This window comes from Oryzias latipes, chromosome 21 (genome assembly GCF_002234675.1).
Source record: "Oryzias latipes chromosome 21, ASM223467v1".
Taxonomy (NCBI): domain Eukaryota; kingdom Metazoa; phylum Chordata; class Actinopteri; order Beloniformes; family Adrianichthyidae; genus Oryzias; species Oryzias latipes.
Window position 1 is genome coordinate 29,855,305 of NC_019879.2, and position 25,025 is coordinate 29,880,329.

General features: G+C 41.1%; 1 protein-coding gene across 2 annotated transcripts in view; it reads right to left on the reverse strand.

Moving 5' to 3' along the window:
* The window catches only part of thsd7b (thrombospondin type 1 domain containing 7B), a 221,223-nt gene that overhangs the window by 30,580 nt on the left and 165,618 nt on the right, over positions 1 to 25,025 (reverse strand). For both annotated transcript variants that reach the window (XM_023950471.1, XM_020702165.2), the window contains exons 15-16: positions 14,188 to 14,454; positions 12,268 to 12,446 (exon numbers count right to left, since the gene is read on the reverse strand). In XM_023950471.1, the coding sequence (XP_023806239.1) occupies positions 12,268 to 12,446; positions 14,188 to 14,454 (446 nt within the window). The remainder of the gene's footprint in view (positions 1 to 12,267; positions 12,447 to 14,187; positions 14,455 to 25,025) is intronic.

Below are 25,025 nucleotides of genomic sequence, written 5' to 3' on the forward strand. Positions count from 1 at the left end.
AGTTTTCAGAGGGATATAACTCTGTTTTTAACATGAAATTCAGATGCAATTTTTATTCTTTCTTGCTGTCGTCCTGATTCGTCTGCTCTCCCTTGTGGGAAAAAGTGAAACAAACAAAATAATGTTGATTTGATCTCTAAATATTATTGTATAGCATATTTGGGTATATTTTGTCAAAACCCAGTTTTCCCTCTAACTTCCTAAACTCACAGTGTGTGTGGGGGGTGGCGGTGGGTGCGGGGGGGTCTTATTCTCTGGATACTTCTGTCTGTTTTGAAGTGAGAACAAATAGACTCGAAGCAAAGCGCCGAAATTTCTGAACCACAGACAGCTGCTGCCACATTTTCTCACTGGATGAATCACGGACGCCGTTTATTCCCTGAACTTATAATCCATGAAGCGCCATGCAGGTATGTGCAGCCATACGATGGAGAAAATACAAGTGAGCGGATAGAAGATCAGCGCAGAAGAAGTGCAAAAGCTGCTGTGACAGAGCTTTAGGCTCCATAAAAGAAGATATTTTTAAATGTAATATTCTTTCATGAATTTAGTTTTCTTTTATTTTCAGTTTAGGGGTTTAAATAAACAACGGCGCCTCTGAAAAACTCCCTACAATCTGCTTCTCTGTGATAGTGACTTCCTAAAGTGGAGACGTAGGTTGAAATATGATCACAATTGAAACGGTCATAGAATATTAATTCTGTTTGTTTTTTCTGTAAGTAACATTAATAAAAATGCCAACTGTTTTATTTTAGATTATTATATCCGTCTTTGAAAATAGAATAATAATGCAACCTGTTTAAGATTAAAGAGAATAAAAAAGTTGTAAACACATCAACTATCTGCACAAAATAGCCTAAAAAAATGTGACAAGAAGCAAACACAATTCTTTTTAAATGTCAAGAAAACTTGTCTTTTAAAGTTTGAAAGTATTCTGATTGTTTTATGTACGGTGATAAACTCAAAGCATGTCTTTAGGAAGAACATGCGGTCGAATGCCGTCACAGAACCGCTTTGGGCCGGTCCCTTCAGCAGAGCTCAGATCAAGGAAGAACTCCACAAATGGAGGAGGGTGGGGTACATTTTAAACAAAGAGGCAACTTCTGTTGTGTTATTACTGCCCCCCCTTTGCTCAGGCCCGCTGTGAAATATTCACCACTTTCCCCTTCATGCTGTGGGTTTCATGTTTTATTTTGAAAAGGTGCAGACCATTTATTTTGTAAAACTTGACAGCTCTATTGCAACTATTTCGACGTATCTTTCTTAGCATCTCAGCATTTCCTTTTAGGCTTCTGAGGTTTAATCACTGCCCCCCTCCAATAATCTTAGACTATAAGTGGTTATTCTTTAGATTTCAGATCACTTGCCCGTCTCTCACACGTTTTGCTAAACAAGAAGGTATTGAGTCATCATCTGCCAAAAAAATCTGCCAACCTTTACCAAACATGAAGGCGGTCCGTGCAAAAGATCAAGGCCGTGGTTGAACCCTGAGAGAAAAACTGTTCATGCACGTTTTTTCTACAGCCATGCTGCGGGCGACGGGTCGTAGTGAACACTAGCAAGTAGGTGAGACGCAGATTTGACTACAAATAAAGAAATGAGATGATCAGAGTGTAGTTTGTGTGGACATCCCTCAGGCAGTTATGCATCACGTGCACACACCCGTGCGTGAGCTCAGTAAGTAGCCAGTCCTCACACCTTACTAACCCTTAGAGTGTCGCGTAAGGACACTGTACGACAGCAACACCCGTAGGTCATAAGTGCGTGTAGCTTCCATTAGCCCTACAAATGCTTCACAATACACCTACTTCACGCATAACAATGGAACGTTCAATTTTTTTGTGTCCCTTGAGGCGGCCGGACACATCTGCACTCCCCTTAAGAGGCTGCCGCTCCTCGTTTTGACCCATACAGGTCAACCCCCCTAACATCTTCAAATGGATGTCATAATTATATTTGAAATGCAGCAATAGTTCACACAAAGACATTCCCACCACCACCGTCCTTCTCTCTCCAGCCTGCAAGACTCTCATAAATGGGCTATAATTGGTTCTTTTTTAATCAGGCATGTCAATGAACCGAAGCCCTAACAAGATTTACAGTATATTTAACATCCTCCTTGGACCTGCGCTGCTGGGTCTGCTTGACTGCCGGGCAAAAAAGCACGAATTCTCCACCGCTGCAGAAACGATTGTCTATCAAGCTCTGATTAATTCTTCTTTTCTCATTTGCTTTGTGATCAATTATAGAATTCCAGTTCAGCAAGACAAGAATACATTAGCAGAGACATTTCCAAACCGGTTCATCTCGCTCCTTAAAAGTGCCCCACATATACTTAAAAACAGCCGAATTCTTTCTCATCCTAATTAAAAGCGTCTTTCAGCACCTTCCTGCAGAACGAGCTGACCGAGCGACAGCTCAGAGTCCCGCTCTCCTGCATGGGGATAATCTGTTCACCTGCTGCTTGAAGCTACAGACGATCCGTTTCCCTCAGAAAATCCACCACTGCACCTATTTCAAAAACATCCAACAGTTTGGCAGGAATCTTTTTAAACTACAGACTTTGATGTTTTATTTCTTGGTAGCGCTGCATTACATTGATATTACCATCGGAGTTCATTTCAAATACTAAACTGAGTTCCTGTGGTGTTTTCTGAACCACTGTGGCCTGTCTTCACTGCATTTGGGTTAATAACAGCACATTCCTGCTTTGCAACACAACATTCTGAAGAAAATAATGAAACAATTCATTAAAAAATATGCAACATTTGCTCTAACTACTCTGAATTATTCAGAAGTGAAGTAAAAACTTCATGACGGAGCTTGGCGTGGTGTTTTGGGGCCCTAACAGAGGATCGCAGACGGCTGTGCCAGGACTGTCAGCGGACAAATGTTCCTGGAAAAACCTCACGGACCGGATCTGGCTGCAGTCTGATATTCATGCAGACACAGGGGACTTTAGCGGAGATCACCGTCTTTCTCAGGGACGTTTTGACTTTTGCCGAGGAATTCTGGGTGTGAACGGCTGACCTTCCAATTAGTGGATAATTCACTCTAACTGCCGACCTTCAGCCGCCTACTTAAAATCTTATGCCGAGCATGCGTGACGAGGATTACAATCATGATCCATGTCACACAAACTGTACCTGCTGCACCATAAATATTCAATGGTGAGACAGTCTCTCCTGTCCCTGACGTTCTCCATGAATATCTGTCCGAGGGTTGATCCAAAGCTGGGTTAGGAAAACCACCCAATCTTCTGGGGTTAAAGCAGGTTTCAGTGCCCACTTTTGTTTTTTCCAGACTATCTGCTCAGATACCAGTTAGGATGCAGAATTTCATTTTTTTACTTTTTGGGTTCATTCCTGAAAATCTCCTTTTCCATCTGCTGCCACTTCTCACCTCAGTGATCCTCTGGAAACCTCTGCGGGTGAGATTCTCTTTTGTCACCTCAGGTAGACTTCCTGCTTACTTTTTTTTTACATTTCTACTTTTTCTTAGTCTTGAAGGTTCTAACAAACATTTTAGGAGACTTCAGTTCATGAAGGTCCACATACACACTCCACTTATTAACCAACTGTTAATAAGTTTCAACTGTTACAGTTGAAGCTGAGGTTTGGTCTTTGTTGATTCCTGTTATCAAACCAAAACTATGGTGGCCCTGAAGTACAAATCATACCAACAAATCACTCAACATAAAAACATATTACATATTTCAACCACCAATAAACAAGAAAAACAGTAGAAAAAAAAGTTACATTTTAGAAGAAAAAAATCCAGAAACAACCACACATTTACAGAAAAAAACCCAACTAAAAACTAAACATAATCCAAAAAAGAATCAAAATACGGTTTGAAAAACAAAAGTAATTTCCGAAACCAAAAAAAAGAAAAAGAAAAAAAAAAGAGACTGGTAAAGGAAGGACATTACTGCTTTTCTGCTGACATTTGTTCACCTTCTCAACAGTAAGTGTTTTAACACGGTGACATTCTTCTACAAAGGATATTTTAGTACGTTTCTGGCCACGCCCACTTCAAATATTTGGTGATTGATCGATCAAGTCTTTGTCACATTTCGGGCAAAACATCCTTCTGCTTTTCCTCTCCTTCGAAACTCATCATTCAATCAGTGATGGCCCATAATACCTCCACTGGTTTTTTGTTTTGTTTCATTTTTTAATTTTTTATTTTAATCCTGGAAATTACTTTTTGTTTTCCGAAATTTTTATTTATTTATGTTTCACATTGTGGTTCCTGGAATTTTGCTCTGATTTCTAATTTTTTTTTTGTTGTTGTTGTTATGTGTTGTTTTTTTCGTTGTGATCTTAAAGTGCAAATTCTCTGCTAATTCACCTTTTTAATAATAATAATAATAATAACTGATACTTTATTAAACCCACAATGGGGAAATTCTTCTCCGTATTTTGACCCATCCCCTGGGGGGGAGCGGTGAGCTGCAGACTAGACCCGCTCCGGGGGCGAACAGCTGGCTGGGGAGAGCGGGGGTCAATCCGCCAACCCTTAGGTTGTTGGATGACCTGCTCTACCGCCTGAGCTATAAACTGCCGCCCTCTATTGAGCTTTTAAATGTATTATAATGTTCATTACACAAGAAAAAACAACCTTAAAAGCAGTATTTTGCTCCATCCACGCATCGCTGAGCATTTAAGACCCTCCTCTGAGCACCAGCCCTTCCCAATCCCTGAAAACAAGTGGGTTCTCATATTGTGATGTCACAAAGTGAGGAACCGCCCCTTCCAGGAAGAGTTTGCGCTGCCAGTCCCACCCCCAAGCTAAAACACACACCCACTTTCTGATCGGCAAAAACGTTTTAGTTTATACGGACAATCTGCACATCGATTCATCCATCTTCTTCCGTTCATTCCCTTCCAGGGTCACGGGGCTGCCGAAGCCTCTCGGCCAAGTGTGGGTGAAGGCAGGGGACACCCTGGACAGGTCGCCAGTCTGTCGCAGGGTAGAGTGTCAACAATCACCCACCCACACACTCTCACATTCACACCTAGGGACCACGCATGCAAGGGGAGAACATGCAAACTCCAGTTCCCCCAGCCGGGACTTGAACCGGGGGCCTTCTAGCCGTGCATCTTTGTAAAAGTTCGGATGTTGTTAGTTTTTGTTTTCTTGAGGGAAACGCAGACACGTTAAAAGCCCGGTGCGGCACGCTACGCTTTTCCTCATGGATTCTATTTGTAAAGTAAAATCTGCATGAAGACATGGACAACAGTCTTTGACAGCAAAAATATAAACGTATTCAGCAACAACATGGAGTTTGCACTTCCTGAACATAAAAGCCAGACCCTTTTGTGGCTCCCTGCTTTATTTTTCTGCAAGGAAACAAGATCACCAAAAGCTGTAAACGGTGCTATTTCTTTCCACATCAGAGAGTGCAACAGCTGCTTCACTTTAACGCAACTCATCCTAAGTTTAGGACAAACATTTGTTATTTATTAACAGTATTCAAAACTGAAAATGCTTGTTAACTGCACTCACACTCATAAAGGCATCAACAGAAATACATTGGATTTAAAAATAGCAGTATGGGGAATGATGCTATCAAAGGTCACAGGAAACATTTCCAAAACACAACAAGCTGAAGGGAAATGAAAGCAGGAAAAGACTCCGGCCTCCTTCTGGAGTTAAATCATTTTCTTCCAGATAACTACAACCATAAAGAAGGTAATAATGTAGGTTGTTCTGAATTAAGGGCAAACATGCATTGGATGCCATGCAGATCCTCCATCCTCTTCGTCTCCTCCTAGACAGCTTCAGCATTTGGGATCAGGGCTCTTTGAGGTCAAACATTGACGGCTGCATGCTTCGAGTCAGCATGTCCTGCTGCAGAAGAACTGAACTCTAAATCCCTAAATTACTTTACAACATCATTTTCACATCTGCAGCTCGATATTTAGCAAAGAAGTAGACTTCACTGCTGCCTGCGACCCTTTGGCGAAAGAACTTCTTCTTGCTAAGACAGATATTGTAGGTTTTACTGTTATGTTCTGTTCTGACTCATCTCCATGCTGGAGGTTTGACTTTTGGGCGGCATAATGAAAAGGAGTTCAGCTCAAAGTTCTAAGCATGCAGATGGATGTAGCTGAATCCCTCTGATGTTCATCTCTGTGGTGGAAACTTGAATTTTCAAAACACAGTAAGCATTGTGTGCTTTTTCTTGCACTAAGTTTCTCTGACTAACTGTATGTGGTCCTCCACACCTCCTCTGTACTTAGTTTGAAGAGCTTTAAAGCCAAAGGATCTGCACACCCGGTCTGCTCAGATATCTGCGTCTTAGAAAGAGGTGCTGCAGATGCAGCTGAAGTCCAGAAGCTGTACTCAGACAAATCTGCTCACCTAAGTTTGGCTTTTCCTCACCAGACTTGAGCTTATTTGGTTTTAGCTGTCCTAACTCAAAAGGGAAACTGGTTCTCATTTTTATGGTCTTTGGATATTTATGACCCTGCAACGGACTGGCGACCTGTCCAGGGTGTGCTCTGCCTTCACCCATAAGTGGCCGGGATAGGCTCCAGCAGCCCCGTGACCCCGAAAGGGACAAACGGAAGAAGATGGATGGATGAATGAATGAATGAATGAATGAATGAATGAATGAATGAATGAATGAATGAATGAATGAATGAATGAATGAATGAATGAATGAATGAATGGATGTTTATGTATTCCAGTACATAACTCTGATACCATAAAATCTTTCATGAAATCTCCATGCTCTCTCTGCTTGCATTGTAATGGTTTAATTCAGTTTAACAAAAATTTAATTTTTCCAGACAGACAGACAGATGGATAAAGCGTGACTTTGACATCTTTTATGATCTTGTTTTTAGGCTTTCTGCATTCAAACATGTTTTTTGAGGAACAACTAAAGTGTTTATAAAAGAGAATATAAGTAAAAGAAAACAACAAGTCAGTTCCCTGTTATAGTGGATTATATGGAAGACTCTCGGTTTGCATTGGTAAGTTATTAAACCCCATATTTCTCGAAATTTATGAGCAAGAAAAGCTCGTTGTCACTTTTACGTGTTTGTTCATCTCAGAAAACATCAAGATCTGACTCATTCAAAAATATTTCTGTCAAATTCAGAAGAACCCCCCACCCCCACTTACAATTCTCAACAGAACAGTCCTTTCATCAGAGCCACACAGGTTCCTTGGGTCCACCATCTCACAGACCTTAAGTGGGCCTCCCATATCGACTCCCTTCAGAAGAAGCTCCAGCGGAGGTTAAGCCTTCTGCGACAACTTAAAAAGTTCAACCTGCTGCTTCTACTCAGCGATAATCCAATCCTGACCACATCCATCACGGTCTGGTTTGGATCGGCAGCCAGACACAACAGGGACAGACTGCAGAGAACCATCAGGTCTACAGAGAGGATTATTGGCTCCAACCTTCCCTCCATTCAGGACCTGTACTGGTCCAGGGTCAGGAAGCAGGCTGGAAGAACCTCAACAGACCCTGGACACGATCTTTTCAGTCTCCTCCCCTCAGGGCGGTATTTCAGAGCTATGCACGCCAAAACCCCTCGCCACAAAGACGGTTTCTTCCCCGATCCGTCGCTCTGATCAACTCCTGACCGGTCAGTCAGAAACCACAAACAGGAAACTGTTAAACCAGCACAACTGTTGATTTGATCCTTTGCCTGTCTAAACAGGCACACATTGAATTTAATAAATGATAAGTAATGCTAAACTAGAAGGACATGAAGAAAACAAAGTTGTCGAATGAAAACAAAACAATATTAAGGGGGGATTTGGGAGAGGACGCTTTGCCAGAGACACAAAGGTGCTTTTATTATATGCTGTGTGCATTCATCAATACATATTTCAGTGTTTGACAGCAAATTCATGTGGGAGTTAGGATGAAATTCAAATGTCTGTTGTAATTATTCTTGGAATTGCCTTGTTTCTCTCAGAGCTCAGTTTTGACACACGAGATCCTTTTATGGCAATCTCTCAGGTCAAAGCTCCCTGACAATTATTGCAAAATGCACTCCCATATATGCATTTAAATGCCGAGTGGGTGTGCTTCTAGCAATTCTCCTCGTATACCGTTCAACTCCATAAAAAAGTATTATCTGTGAATAATAATCAACTTGGAAAAGCGAACAGTTTGGAGCATTTCACAGAGAGGTTTATACTCCTCGACAATGAAAATGATGATGAAATCACCTCCCCTGCTGTCACTACATTCTGCATGCATTCTTGAAATCTCCAGACAGAAAGGAGAGATTTGATCCAGGAGCCTCAGTGCTGAGCGCTTGCAGTGCTAACCACTGCAACAGCTCTCCGCCTCATTAACTCTGAAATGTGCCACTGTTTGGTTTTTTTAGGTTGGTGGGAGGTCCAATTTTGGTGAGGCTGAATTTGGGTGGGTTCCCTGAAAATACAAACCGCTTTGAATGGTGTCAGGAGATCCACCAGAGCAATTAGTTAAAGAAATGAATGGTGGTAAGTCCACACGCCGGCCACATCAGTGCCGCGCGCTCAGTTCAGGGCCACCAACAAAACAAAAAAACACGGTGATCTTTAGAAAGTCAACAGTTCTGCTGTTTGAAGTCCTATTAAGCTCTAGGAAACACTTCACATTAAGATTCCTTAACAAGCTTTGTTAACGCATTAACAAGCATTATGAATGAATTTCAAGGGTGTTAGTAAGACATTTATTAGTACAATAGGTCTAATAATCATCTCTTCAATTTTATTTGTTTCAGCTTCAAAGTGTCATCCTTTTATTTTGAAATACAAGCTTTACCCACTAGATTTCTAAAGTCTAAAGTCTGTCTTGAACAGTGTGTTGCCATCAATTACTCAAATAGTTAACATGTCTCTTCAATCTGGAATATTTCCAGAGGCCTTAAAAACTGCAGTCATTAAACCCCTCCTGAAAAAGAGCGGTCTTGATCCCACTGTACTGAATAATTACAGACCTATCTCTAATCTGCCATTTTTAGGAAAAGTCCTTGAAAAAGTTGTCTACCAACAGCTCACTGACTTTCTCTTATTAAACAATTCGTTTGATGTTTTCCAGTCAGGTTTTAGACCCCATCATAGCACAGAAACTGCTCTTATCAAGGTAACCAATGACATCCGCCTGAACACTGATGATGGAAAAGTCTCTGTCTTAATCCTGCTAGACCTGAGCGCTGCCTTTGATACTGTTGATCATGGGATCCTTTTGCACAGACTCCAAGACTGGGTTGGCATCTCTGGATCTGCCCTAAGTTGGCTCAAGTCTTATCTAGAAGACAGGAAATATTTTGTTGAAATTGGGAGTTGTGTCTCAGACTACATGGGCTTGAATTGTGGTGTGCCCCAGGGATCGATCCTGGGACCCCTTCTGTTCAACCTCTACATGCTGCCACTAGGGCAGTTAATACGCAGTAATAACATATCTTATCACAACTATGCAGATGATACTCAGATCTATGTGTCACTGACAACAGGTGAATATGGGCCGGTGGATTCTCTCAACCACTGCCTCCAACAGATCAGCGCGTGGATGCAGAACAACTTTCTCCAGCTAAACTCAGACAAGACCGAAGTTATTGTTTTTGGCCCACAGAAACAAAGAGAAATTGTCAGCAGCTACCTTCATTCTCTGTCTCTCAAACCCTCAAATCAAGTCAGAAATCTAGGGGTAATCATGGACTCTGACCTGAACTTTAACAGCCATATCAAGTCAGCAACATCAGCGGCATTTTACCACCTGAAAAACATTGCCAAAATCAAAAACATAGTGTCAAAGCCAGACCTGGAGATACTTATCCATGCATTTGTCTCCAGTAGGTTAGACTACTGTAACGGCCTGCTCACCGGCCTCTCCAAACGAGCTGTAAAACAGCTTCAGTACATCCAGAATGCTGCTGCTCGAGTCCTGACCAGAACCAGGAAGTATGATCACATTAGTCCTGTGCTCAGGTCTCTGCACTGGCTCCCTGTACCTCAAAGAATAGACTTCAAAGCAGCTCTGCTTGTGTACAAGTCTCTCCATGGCCGAGCACCAAAGTACATCTCTGACATGTTAGTGCCATATGAACCATCTCGTACTCTGAGGACCTCAGGGACCGGCCTCCTGTTGATTCCCAGAGTCAGAACTAAACAAGGGGAATCAGCGTTTCAATATTCTGCAGCTAAAATCTGGAACAGCCTCCCTGAAGGCGTAAGACAGGCCTCTTCTGTGTTCATGTTCAAATCTAGACTTAAAACATTTCTGTTTAGCCGTGTATATGACTGAAAGGTCCCATCTGCACCTTTCTTTCCTTCCTTTCTTTTTAAATCTTTTTTTTTTTCTTCCTTTTCTTTTAAAGTAAATTTTATGTTGATTATTTCTATGATGTATTGTGATTTTAATGCACTTTTCTGTTTTGTGAAGCACCTTGAATTACTTTGTGTACGAATTGTGCTATACAAATAAACTTGCCTTGCCTTGCCTTGCCTTTAAAAATTTACCACCATCCTCCCTGTTTCTCCTCTCAACGTGTCCAAACGCCTTCATCTGCTTCCCTGCGCTCGCTGATCTCCAGGACATCTACCATGATCTGTTCCTCTGATGGATTCATTCCCGATCCATCAGGAGTGTCGTGCTGACACTGATTAGTCACACAACCTTCCTCCACCCGTTCCAACTGCTTGCACACCCCTCTGTTGTTCTGGAGTATTAAACCTTGGTTACCTAAAGTCCTCTAACCTTCTTCACTTCTGCTAGCTGTGACCTCACCGCTCCTCCTGGAGGTCCTCTCATTTACACAGAGAAGTGACGGTTTGCTCTACATCCATCATCTAATTTTAACAAGGTTTGTTTTTTTACATAAAACACGTTTCATGAGGTAACATCATTTTTATGGTTGTGTTCTTTTCTTACTGCCCATTTTTTGTGGATATTTGACTCTCCAAGTGACTTTTTGTGGACTTGGATGCATCTCATCCCTGCATGAGGATCAAATGAAGAGTTCTCCCAGTTGGATCAAGCTGGACTCTTCCCAGTGAGCTCACAGCTGAGAGAAAAGAAAGAGGGAAAAGTCTGGGAACAGCCGGGAATGTCAATATTAGTCAGCGTGAATCCCCCAGATGCAAACTGTAAACCCCGGGGGCCAAAAGCCCCTCAGAAATGGTTCAGATGCTGCAGGGCTTTGCTAGTCTAACAAGGCAGACTGGATAAGTGATCTCACCGATCCGTGCGTGGAGATTCAGCAGCATATAGTCTTTAGAATCCCTGCCGTCACACCTCAGGCAGATGTACTTCAAATAGCCAATTTGACAACAAGCTCCACTCGAGCGTGAGGATAAATCCATCTGGACGACGGCAGAATTAGCTCCCGTTTCCATGTGGCGGGTTATTACAGGGCATTACGACATGGCCCATATACACCTTGTTAGTGGGCACTTAACCATCTGTACACAAATCTCCTCCAGAGGACATTTGAATATTTTTCACACCGCCATGCTTCATCTCCATACTGACCTCCACAAACTAAAGTGTCCTTTCAGGCCCACTGGACCATACAGGCAGCATCCATAACCCCCTCCACCCCTCGTTGTACGGTGACCCACAGAGACGTCACAAAATATTCAGAGCAGTGGGAGGACCTGAGCACAGAATATCAAAAGCCCCCATCTGTCCACTTGTCTGCTCATTATCTTCTTTCCCCGTTCTCGTGTCAAGAGAAGGACACTTCTCGCCGTGATTTAGTCTGACTGCAGACTCCAGGAAATGAACAGGTCATCCAGGAGTCCCGCTGTTTCAAGGCCAATAAACCGCGTCATTGAAATGCGAGCAGAACGCCGCGATTCCTCTGTGAGAGCATTTAGATGCAACCCAATGAGAGCCGGAGACAAATATTCCAGCAACATAAAAGAGATGTAGAAAGAACAGAGATGGGAGCTGTCGTGTGTGTCATACTAATGTTCAGAGGGAGATAATGAACAGACCGGAGGTACTGACTTCACTCTCTGCATTCTGTTGCACAGGTCCCTGGAAAGCGGGAAGCTCTGGAGAGAATAAAACAATCCAGCAGCCAGGGTCACGCCTGTCTCGCTACACAAAAAGTAAAGTCTGAAAAGTATTTTTCTAATATCCACAAAGTGGAAATGACAAAGTGTAGGCAAAAAGGTGGAATATCTTGCAGCTGACTCAAAGGAGTTCCTGAATTTCTTCTTCCTTTGACAGAAAGCCTTCAGCTACTGTTTTTTTTTTTTTATTTCTGTTCATTGTACATTCAAGCAATGTAACAGACATACTTGGTTTTTCAAATCCAGCTTGGGACAAGGACGTCCCCCGTTGAAAGCCTTCTCTCGGAGCCATTTGGACCTGATCTTCAGCCCGCTGCCATGTGACGCACTGCAGGCCGACCAGGCCGACCAGTCACTCAGCTTACAGTCCAGGGGGCAAGGGATGTGGCAAACCTCCATGATGTAGCCTGAATTTCACATCGGCAAGAAGGACAGAGATGAATCAGACTCGGTTAGCAGCCGCATTGAAGACCTCTTTCATTTTCCCAAACAGACGTGGCTCTGGTTTGAGTAACCTCAGAGCCAAGACTTACTCATAACAACACTGGCAGATAATTATCAGCACAGAGACGGGAATCTCTGCTGCCTTTAGGTCTCAATTGTGTTTGCAAAAGAGATTTACTGCTAATAGATATCACGCTTACCATAACCACAGCTTACCGTAAAAACACATGCTTCCCATTTCTGAATATTGTTTTGTACTGTTTTCATCTCTGTCATCATAATCATTCCATGTTACCCAAAGGATCTAAATGAATCCACTGCACAACTTTATAAAAGGGGAAGTAAAGGAAAAACAACACAAATCTTCCAGAGTCCCTCGATATAACATGATACACCTTTTGTTGTCATTCTGTTTTGCAAGCTTTTTTTTTCTTGCAGCACTTTGACTTCTGCATCCTGATTGGCTGTAGACCCTTGTAGACCCGTCTCCTTTGAGCCTTTGTGTCTCCTGAGCAGAATTATTCCAAATGTCCATAAATCAGACATTTCATAGATCAGATCTCTGTTTTCTTTTTATGATTCTGGACCTTTTGTTTTTTTATGAACTTTGAGATTTGAAACAAGATAGAAAAGTGTGAACATTTTCATGTCTTTCTGAGAAAAGTGGATAAAGTAAAGAGTTTAAAGCCTTAAAGTACAACAGTTGTTGATCCCAACAATTACAACTTCCATTCATTAATTTGTTGCTGTTGCCAAGTCTTTTAGCTCCTTTTTTCTGAATTGTTTTAAATTCTTTCATCGTTAAACATTTTTTTGCACAAAGAAAGGTTGAAGGTCAGGAAAAAACAATCTTTAGATGTAAGACTTAAAACCAACCACACCATTAAACTACCACCACTGTGTTTGAACATGGGCTCAGAACTCAACTTGCGATAGTTTTACTTCAGATATAAGGACTTTCAGAAACTTCCTCTTCTATCTAATCAAGAGATTTCTCTAAAGTTTTGGGGATAATCCCAATGTTTGTTGATTTGTATTTTATTTCTTTTTTTTGTGTGTTCCTTTGCTCTGCAGTGTCATTTTTTTAGATTCTCCTCATCGATCTATTTTTGTCCGAAAGTCTATTTTATGACAGTTTAATGTTTTGTTTTTTGAGTAATTCTACGAAATCAAACTTTAAAAAAAAAGTCGTTATAACTTAGCAAACAGGAATTAACTTTTTATCAATTAAGGTAAAAGGTTTTGGATAAAAAACAAAAAAACAACACATTTTGAATAAACTTGTGATAAATTTGTGAAAAATTATACTGATTTTTGAAGCATGTTAGTAAGACAAACATTTTTCACAGCACAGTAACCTCTGATGCAGATGTTTCAGTAGTACTAGTAGTAGTACTAGTAGTACTTTGAGAAGCAACATTTTCTGCATTTTCCTGATCAAAGTGTCAAGTGTGAAGCTAAGCTTAATTTGTGTCCAACAACAAACATTTGTGAAACTGTTGCAAACACTTAATGCACAAAATTAACATGAAAACAAACAAAAACAGATTGAAAGGTCCCACTTTTAATACAAAAAGGGAAACATGTCAAAGAAAAGTAAGGAGTTGGAAAAAATATATTTGCATTTGTCTAATTAATACAATAATACATGCTATCAGCCTGAACAGGTTAAACATCTAAGTGTTGTTGTGTTGCATTTGATACCTGCTTGTGTGCAGAGAGTCGGTTTAACCAGGTGTCCCTGCTGGTTGACGCAGGCCACGGCTCTGAAACGCAGGCCTTGACCACACTCCTTCACCTCCCGGCGGCTCATCCAACCGTGGGGGGGGCGGTGCAGCGGGCGATCCGGCAGAATGCAAGCAGACCAGTCCCCATACGGCTGAGACAGGAACTGGTCACAAGGACACGCCTCCACCTCCTCCAGGGGGAACAGCTCCTCGTTCAGGCAACGCTCCCTCTTTTTGCTGCGTCCTAAGCAGGAGATGGACAAAAACCAGGGAACGTTATCGCACCAGCCGTGATTAATGCTGCATGAATATATGACTGGAAGGCAACGCTGGAGCTTCTGCTGAGCTGCTGAATGCATAAACAGTTGTATTATTTCATTAGAATAAGGTGATACAGTAAACAAACTCCATTGGGGGATAATGAACTCAGACCTATTAATATATTTTAAAATATGTATGAAGTATACATTTTTATAACCTTGCAACAAAGGAGACTAGATTCGCCACCATTAAATACGCATAAACTGCTTATTTAGATCATTTCCATCGAGGTTACCAAAGGTCACATATCAAGGCAAACCGTCAACATCCAGCTAATGGCTTCTTACTGGAGCTCACTTTCAAAGTATTTGAGCTTTTTGTCGAAAAAGAGATTTGCAGTTAACATATGAGAAAATTATAGCAAAAAAACTTTTAGTATTAAAAAAAGTACAAGTTAAAACAACTACTGGGTGACTAAAATGAATATTTAATAGAAAACTAGTCACTTTGATTAATTAGGAACCCATTGAGAGCAACCCTTTGTCTGGAAACAGCTGCAATGTGCATTGAAAGAGATAAATGACTAATTGATTTTTTTTGCTATCAGGAAATATTCTTCATATTTTCAAACAAAAACTGGAGGAACGGATTTAGGCAGGCGGTTCATTCTGTGCATTTTCATTTGTTTTCAAAAATGCTGAACACACCAACAGTGTCAGCGACCCCAAAATGCAGGAGACTTGGACGTTTAGTAAATAAACTCAAATAAGAGAAAAACCCATGGAGCAACAAAAAAGGTGCCACAACAGAAGAGAGCAGACGACCCAACAAGAAAGAGCTAAAAACCCGAGACTTCAATAGACGGGGGGTAAGACAGCTGTCAATCATGGCAAACCTGAAACTGGTGCCACTGAGACACAACATAACTGACCAAAAGCAAACCAAAGCTCACAATCCTCACAATAAGGAATATTTCATCTGACTTAAGTAGTTTTGCATTCTGTAGCTGAAAACAAAAACAAGACATTTGTTGAACTGACACACGGCCATCTGTACGCAGAGCTTCAACATAATTAGGCGTGACGTGCACAGACTATGTGTGCAGCTAAGAGGAAAGCCAACCGTGGCTGCGGTGCGGAGAAGCAGGCAGCAGATCCTTCGTCTGAAAGCAGCTTTGATTTTCTTTCCTTAATGCCTTTTTTCTGTGAAACCACGTTGTGGCGTCGTTCATTTTTAATGGCGGCAGCCCCAGCCTTTGATTTGGCAGAGTGACAGCCGACACACGCGGGTCATTAGCTAACTTTGCAGCACTTACAGATAAATTCAGCATTTTTTTAAACATAACGCCCCAGCCTTTCACATACACATAGGAATATATACATAAATATGCATGCGAGTGGGACGGAAGGGGGTCGGCCTTGACATAAATGGTCAAAAACTCTTGATTGTGTTTTGCATTTTTTCCCTCGGTGAAGTTCCTGGAGATGACCTTGGTTCTGAATTGGCAGGATGTGAACAAAGTTGAAGGTGTTTCACAGCACAGGTTTGCTGTTTGTAATAATGTTCACACAGACAGAAACATTCATGTTTAAATGACACAATCAGAACTAAATAACAACTGAAACCAATTTCTTTTTGACTAGAACACTCTTTCAGGGGCATCACTTAGGCATCACTATACTGTATTTGTTGCATTTGATGAGATGAAGGGCCCCCCAGGAAAGATTTGAACGCCTTACATCGGATGGGACAGCCTTAACAACACACTGGAGTATTGTTAGTGACCTTAAAACAAAAAACAAAAACACTAAATCAAGTTAACAGATTGAAGAAAAAAAGATGTTTAAAAAAAATCTCATCTCAATTTTTCAAACACAAGAGAGCAACTCAAGTCGAAGCGATAACAGTTGGAGCTGAGATGTATTTCAAGCTGGAAAAATAAAAGCAGCAGAAGAATTAAAGAGCTTCTGAATGCAGGAAAATGTTTTCAAAAAAGTCAAACACCAAAGGCTTTTTCCAATAAGACATGTACTGTTTATGTAGATCTGTGGAAAACAGGATGTGCAAACATTATTAGCCATACAGTGATTGACAGTTCCAGTCATCAAGATCATTCTGACTGAACTCTGTCTTCTGCAAAGCAGGCAAACCTACAGAAACATCCCACACACTCACTTTACACTTATTTCAATGTAATCATGTCTTTTTTATCATTATCATTTTTAGTGATTTTCTTTTTTGAGTAACCATCAGTATTCTCAAATACCCCCCCCCCCATCTTTTACAAAATAGAAAGACACAATGCTTAGAAAAAAAATGTAGAAAAAGCTATATAAAGACAATATAAAGAATCACCTGAAGAATTCAGAAATCCAGCTAAACCAGATAAACTCAAAGTTTAAATCTAACCCTGGAGAGTCCACAAATGTGACCCCCTTTTTTTTCCTTTTACATTTTTTTGGTTGTTTTTTTCCCCACATTTTTTCAGCTTCTGTTATTTGCTGCTTCCCAAAATGAAAAAAATGAAAAAAATACCATTTGTTTTTTTAACGTTAAAATCCTTAAAAAATTGTTGTTGGGTTCTAGGGCTAAAAAAAACCACGCTTTTATTTGATTGCCAAAATATTTAATAATAGAAAGGTGCCGCTTCATATATCATGTTTGCAAACGAAGAAGTGGTTTTGCATGTACACACATGACATGTTTTGTGACATTAATCTGAGCGAATGCTCCTCAAACTCCTAATGATCCCCGTTATGAACTTGGAAAACGGTAAAATTAAAATATTAGTCAATACTTGAAGACTGATTGTAATGTTTGACCTAACCAGTCAGAGAAAGCAGCAAAATTAACTATCAATAAAAAAAAAAGTAAAAATGTTATTGCAGATTAATTGAATTTTTTCCCTTTTTTGACTGAAAAAAATGTCAGGATTTGAAGTTACATTAGAAACAAAAGACTGCTCCCTCACTAGCAGGTAACTGTAACACTTTAGAGGTCTGGTCTGACGCCTTAAACATGAATTACACAATTTCACAGCGATGCAAACAGAGACGCATTAAAATTTCAGGATGTGCTGTTGAATAATCCATCACAAGCCTAAATATGGAGATACCTTCATTCAACTTAGCGATTTGGTGAGAAAATCTAACGAAAAGTGACAAAAAAAGGTTTCACAAAAATAATAATAATAATCAGCCATGTGTGTACATCAGTGTAAATAAAAATTACATTCATCCCAATGTTTGCTTCAGTGGATGGATGGCTGAAAAAAAGCGCCTTGTTAAAATCAGCCTTATGCAATAAAAGCAGAACTGGGCTTTTCTGTTGTTCTGAGGGAATCAACAAAGATCTGACTTGGATCTAAATGCTGATAAATAATGCATGCAGCCTGGAGTGGATGTGCAGGAAACAACTTGTTTTATATAACCAAACCAAAGCAGCAATAACAACTGACGCGCGCCTGCTGGAGGTTGACACATCAGCTTATCGGAGCTGGAGCGCTTTTCTTCGTCTTTTGGTTCCTCACATCAGGGGGCAATGTGAAGAAACACATTATCTGTCTTCTCCAACTTCTGTTCTTTTCACACACCAACGTCCTTCTATAAATGCATCTTGTGTTTTCACGTGAAAAACCCAGCCTCAGATTGTCATTTTCCTCTGATCTTCTGGTGTCTTCAGCTCTCCGTCTCTGGTTCTTCCTTTGGAGATGCTAATGATGAGCGAGTTCAGTCAGAGAGAATCAAACCAGAAGGTTTCTGCTGGTGAGCGCTTCCTTCACTGGAGAGCAGGCTGATTGTTTTTCATTGTCTTTTAAAGCAAAGTTGAACTGAAGTCTGTAAATACAACACTTATAGATCATTTTGAGCTTTACTGTTGAGCTGTTTCCTCCCCACTTGAACGGGAAGGACCCCTGCAGGATGTCACTCTCATTTCTAGAAACTTCTTTCTCTTTTCCCGTTTTTATTTTCTAGTTTCTGTGGAGGTCATGACAAAGCACAGAGATCTGTGGCAGGGTGAGGAAAAGCCTGCTGCCTCTCCAGTTTCTTTTTAGAAGCCTTTGATTGGGTTTTTGCTCATGCATCACAGCATTTCTGACGGCTTCTGTCAGATCTGTGGTCAGCTGGTTATGAGAGTCACGCTTTCCAGTCCAAAAGTCAACTAAAAACCTCCAGACCTCCCAAAAAACACCCAAAAGTTAATTAGTAATTAAATTAACCATCATTAATCTTCACATTTTAATACATTTTTTAATGATACTACATCTACCGTTTTTGTAGTCAGGCAGAGCAAAACATACAATAACGGACCAATTAAACTTTATTAGCAACCACCAGAGAACAAACATGAGCTCACACACGCCCCCCCACCCCCACCCCCACCCCCAAACATCCAGAACAATAAAACTAAAAAAAAGATGGAGAAAAAGAGACACAAAAGATCAAATACTAGGGGGTTCTGGTATGACATCTTATCATGAATAAAAAGGGAAAGTGTTCTGTGAGTGTTCATTTGGACTTTTCATGAATTCAAGTGAAAATTCATGAAAGATCTCTTTATTAAACAAGAGTGGTTTGATTTTTTTAAATATAGCATTTTCCAAGTCTTAGTTAGGAAAGATCCACTCCAAAGAAAACTGGGTTTTTGATGTTTTTAACGTGTTCTTGTGGCATTTTTCTCGTGATCGAGGAGGTATATAAAGAAAATTAACCTTAAAATTGTATTTCTGAGTTACTGTGAATCAGGTGCAGTGATGCAGCTGCTACAGGTGGGGGGCCACAAGCTCCTTTGTTTTTGTTTTCCTCGTCTGAGCTGGAATCTGGAATCTGGATCAAAACTGTCCGGCGGGAAGGCTCCGATATCGCTCACCATTTTTATTGGAGCAGTAATATAGGTTGGGATTGTGAGGGGCTGTAAGTGTAAACAGATGGGTGATGGGTCCTGCCCACACCTCAGAGGTGAATTTCTAATAAACTCTTGCCACTCTGCAGAAGCTATATCCCAGAAAACAACAAAGGCTTTTTTTTTTTCAAAATTTGCCTAAAAACAGGATAATCAGAACCAAACGATGATTGGAGTGGGACCTTAAGAGTGTCCACCTTTGCCACTTAACTGTTTTCTTCTTTACTTATTTACTCACTCATTTAAATTGGTTTGTTTCCTTTTTAATTTGAATTTGTATTTGATTTTATTCTACTTTTGAAGCTATCTTTCAAACTAAATGTGCTTAAAAGCACAAATCTGACCTGATACTTATATGCTTAACTGTCTGACCTGAACCAGATGTAAAGGTGACAAAACCTATTCCTGGTCAAGAGTTTTGCTCTGGTTTTGCTAAGCCTGCTTTTTGTGTGCCCCCCTCATTTGTACCTAGGGGCCTATAGGTGTCCTCGGCCTCCAGCTCTGCGTCAGCGAGCGGCCCATCTGTTTCTGAAGGGCTTCTGATTGCAAACATTTTTCAAGAACTGTGAACTCACTGCTTTCACAGCTCAAGCCTCTAACAATCTGTTCAATCCACAACCCTGCTGGCGGTTGATTGAAAAGTGCCAGTGTGACACCACTTTACTCCGACAGCCCCATTACTGCTAATAGTATCACACAGACCTCGGGGATCATAAACAGTCAGGATTTAGGAGAACAATTTCAAACTTGTTTGGAAAGTATGCAGATAAATCAGAACTTAAGCGGTTGTGTTGTGTGGGGTATCAAACCCACATGCCGCTGTTTGCCTGATAGAAACAACGGCAGATGTGGGATCAGCGTGGAAATCCAGATAAACGAAAACAGCGGAGAAAAAACAGCCGTTTTTAACAGCGGAAAGTTGAAATCAGAACAATTTTTGTTGATATGAACTTTATCGAACAACTAAAATGCCGTTGAACTGCCAGGCCCTGTGGGGTTGGTACCCCCCTGTCTCCCACCTGCTGTGTCGCTCCATATGTCATCGTAGATCCTGATTGGCTCCGCCTTCCCTGATCCTCACATCTGATTGGAATTCTGCAATCTTGCAGGAACCTTAAGCCTGAACCTGACAGGCAGCTGCTCCTCTTTATCAGTGAAGCACAGATTCTCTAATCTGATCAAAGTCTTGGAGGTTTAGGCCCGGAACATTCTTCATCCACTGAAGCAAAGACTGCCCCTGTCTGCTGGTCTCACAGTAACCCAGAAACACCAACAGCAGAGTGGTTAACGTCTAAGAAAAACATGAAAACAAACAAAAATTTTGGGGATAAAACTAAAACAACATCTCAGGATTTTCTATTTACAAAGGTCAAATCCTGAAGCTAAAAAGTTTTCTTAGGGAGCACTGCACAAAGACTCGAGCTGCGTTCACGCCAAACACGCGTCGCACGTCAGTGGCGTCCACTTTCATTGTTAAGTCAATGCACAGGCGTGGTCAGAAGTCCTGCAGTGCCAGTGTTGAGCGTTCTGCCCAGCGGCCTGCAGCAGCGCTGCGATGTTTAAGAGTTTAAACATCTGAACAGTGTCGAAGAATTAGCGTCACGTCGACCAATCAGGAACTCAGCTTTGGCCCGGGACGTGTTGATGAAATCATAAGTGGGTGGAGTCCAAAACCATCATGGAGGAAAATGTAATCGTCTTCCTCCAGAACTTTACATTTTTCTTATTTGTATGGAGACAGTAATTAAAAAGTTCCTCCAAGTTTATTCTTATTTTTCATTTTTTCCTCCTCAGACAAATGCAGGACAGCAAGTCATCCAACTGGGTCACAGATCCACGAAGGTACCGCTGAAATGATGCAGCTCCTGCAGCAGACGATGACGCTCACGTCAAGGAAAAGCCTCTGAATGATGTCATGAACCCGCACAGAGACGGGATCAACGATGCTGTTGTAGAGCTAATAACACATAAACCTGATCTCTAAACATCCTCATCCGTGTCTTCCATGCCTTGTAAATGAGATGGAGTCAATGTAGCGACAAAACTCACGTTACAGTAGCTCCTCCCACAGACATCCAGAGTGTCGAGTTTATGAAAACCATTTTTAACAAGCGTCCAGCAGCAAATTTGACGCACATTAAAAGAGAAGCGGCGGATGCATGTTGTGTGTGGTGGGAAGCATTTAAAAGAAAAAGAAAAACAATCTGATGATGCTGAAGTGAAATAATTAAAAGGAGAATATATGTATTTATTCCAAACAAGTCCATTCATGATGAACTGGTTTGGTCCTGGCTCATCCAGCAGCCAAATTATTTGTATCATAAGTGACTACAATGGTGTATCCTGTTCATTCTCTACAACTCCGGTCCATGTCACCAGTGCTACAGGAAAAATAAAACAGAATACAAGTCACTGCAGTGCAACAGACAACCAATAATAATCTGCTTTATCGACTCACAGATAAATTCAGCAGAAAAGCTACCCACTCCGAACCATTAATAATAAAAGAAACACTAAAAAAATCCCTGATACAAATGTTTCTGAGGATCATCGCTGAAATAACTTTTCTATTCCTGAAAATTGAAAGGAAAAACTAAAACACAATAATAACAGAACCATAATAATAGGTTTTATACAGAGACTGTTTAAAATGATACAAATACTATCAAATATTGGAGTGCAGCTCTAAAAACAAATGGAATGGATGACGTGTTTATCCACAGTTAAGCTCCCACACTGTCTGTCTAATCAGTGGAGAAAATGACCTGCAGAACACAATGCCTCCATTATTTTACATAACTTTATTCTGCTGAGAAAACACAAAGAAAAGTTCTCCAAAAAGCTTTTTGAAGAAAGAACAGAGGGGAAAAAGTCGGAGCCGGAAGATTTTTCCAAAACACGATTTCACACATTCAGGTGACAAAGACGTGATTTGTTTTGCTTCTTCACAAATGTGTGTTATTGCAAACATAAAAGATGACGACCTGAACAAACCAGAATTGTGCTGCTGTTTGTTTGAAAAAAAGTTTCAGCTTTGACAAGAGATGACATTTTAGTGAAACAAAAAACTTTCATGTTTTCAAAAAGTTTGCAGAAAATATTACTTTTGAACTCTGACTTTTTCAAATTCACATTGATTTAATTTCATATAGTTGTAAAAAGTGAGTGGATGTAGCGTCTGAGCATAACTGATGTTTTTATTTGTTTCTGGTCTTTGGGATCCTTAATCCTAAACATTTGGAGAAAGTTATTTAAGATGAAATATGTTATTGTTTCTGAATGTCTTAAACCATGAATACTGTGTTGAATGAACATGTGCAGGTTTGTTCAAGTTGTTTGTTCAACCAAGTTCTGAATTATATATATATATATATATATATATATATATACATACCCACCCACCCAACCACCCACCCACCCACACACACACACACACAGGTAGATCTTTAAGACATTGTTGACTCAAAAGTAGCTCACTTGCCAAGAAAGTGTGAGCACCCCTGCTCTAAACCAATCGCTAAATTCCCCGCCTTTTTGTCTCAGCCAATCACAATCCTGTTATTCTTTTAAATTCATGGTTGCTTATCTCTCTATACGGTTTTGCCGACCCTCCTCCCCCCCATTCTCCATCTGGACCAATACTGTGTTGTGGACTGGCCTTAACCACCATCATCGTCCAGGCTCTGGGGTTATCCATCTATAGCCTGAGCTCATCCCACCTGTCATCTGTCAAAAGACTGTGGACAATTTCATGCATGTTTTTGTTTAACAAATACATTCCTTACTACTCATGCACCTAAAATCTCTCTTTAAAATATTAGGATGGTCTAGATGTCATACTGAGCTTTTCCAGATTAGAATGCATCTGAAGACTGTAGAGATCTGCTGCCCTGCTTGTTTTCCAGCCATCTCTGCCCAACCTGCTGCTGACAAGCTGGATTAAGTAAATCCAGCCTCTGAAGGACTGAAGGGTAAACAGCAATTGATGCATGTCAGTACACCTTAGCTACAAATGCATCCAATCCATGTTAATAACTGTGGCCCCGGGGCAAACAGCCCCTCTGACTCACGGCAGAGCAGCACGGAGAGTGTTCTTCCAGAGTGCTGCATAAAGCCAGATGCCACTTTTGTGACGACATGAGTCGTCCTGGTATTCTGCAGCTACAGGGGGTGCAGTGCTGCCGGAGCAACCTGGAGCCGCACTACAGAATGGCCACCCAATCACCCCCATCCACCTGTGTGCGCACACACACATCCTGCCTGAGAGTCCAGTGATGCAGAACCTGCTGGAGCCCCGCTATGGCACAGCTCTTTGTGACAACAGTTGGGCGTCAGTCCAATACATTTGATAACTCTCTACAGGCGGACTTATCACCATTTCCCCAGGAAAACATTGCTGAGAACAGAGTCGATGCTGCAGCGTCTAAACAAAGGACACTTCTGGAACACAAATCCAGAATTTAAAACATCCAATTTCATTGACATTAAGAGTAAATGATCTTTACAAACTACATGGTCAGCCACTATATTTTGTTTTTTTAGTATTTACGTTATATTTGGCTTTTGGCAAACTGCTCTGTGCTTTAAAGTGAGCAAAAGGAAGCATGCCCGTGTTTCCTACCAAGAAATGGCCTATACCTATGGAGGGCTTTAGCTCCTTCATCGTAGGCCCAAAGTTTGCTACAGTCACACTCTCCTTCACTCATGCACATGTCGGAGGGTTTACCTTTTTTTTCCCAAATTTGGTGCATGCTTTGTTTGTTTCTTTGTTTCGTTTTTCTGTGTGCGGTGATGTTTTGGTTTGCTGTGATTTGGTCAATTATTACCGGGTGGAAGGACTTACAGGGACAAAAAAAGGACTAATTGGGAAACCCCTCCCCAACCCCATACGATTGGCTGTGGGCGTCATGCCCTCTCTTAAAAGCCAGAGGGCAGGCGAGAGCAGGAGGACGGCAAAGCTCCGACAAGGAAGGACTGCAAAGCTCCGACGAGGAAGAGCCTGAGAGAAGGAACTGCACGGAGACCCAGCAGAGCTACACGGAGGCGCGCTCACTGGAGGAATTCAAACATCCGAGGCAAGTGAGGACTTTGACGGGATCGGTAGAGAAGAAGACGAGCCCTGGACGTGACGCGCTGTGTGGGAGGAACTATTCAACGCGATTTCTCAGCTAATGAACGTCGCAGGGCCAAAGGCTGCAACTAGAGGAGCTGCGCTGGACCTGTCTACACTGAGCTCTGCTCCTACCAGATTCTTCCCTCTTAAGACTTAGTTGGGATTGAAAGCTCTTTTTAATTTATTTATTTGGACTGCTGATCCAGCCTTACCGTTTTTTAAAACTGTTTTATCCTGGTGGATTTTATTATTTTGTTGACTGTTGACCCAGTTGTATTTTTGTTTTTATTCTGACCGATTCTTTTATTTATTTTAGTCTGTTGTCCCAGCCGTATTTTTAACCATTTTACTCGGGTTGGGTTTTAACTATTTTTTAAAGATCAAGACTGGACAACTGTATTAATACAACATTTTTCGCTGTATAAAAATTTTTAAACTATACTTTTGCCTGGCATTTTCATTTCTGAACCTTTGGTATCTCTGCGAACCTGACATTTCTTTTTGGCGTTGTCGGCAGGATACCAAATCGTTTAGAGATG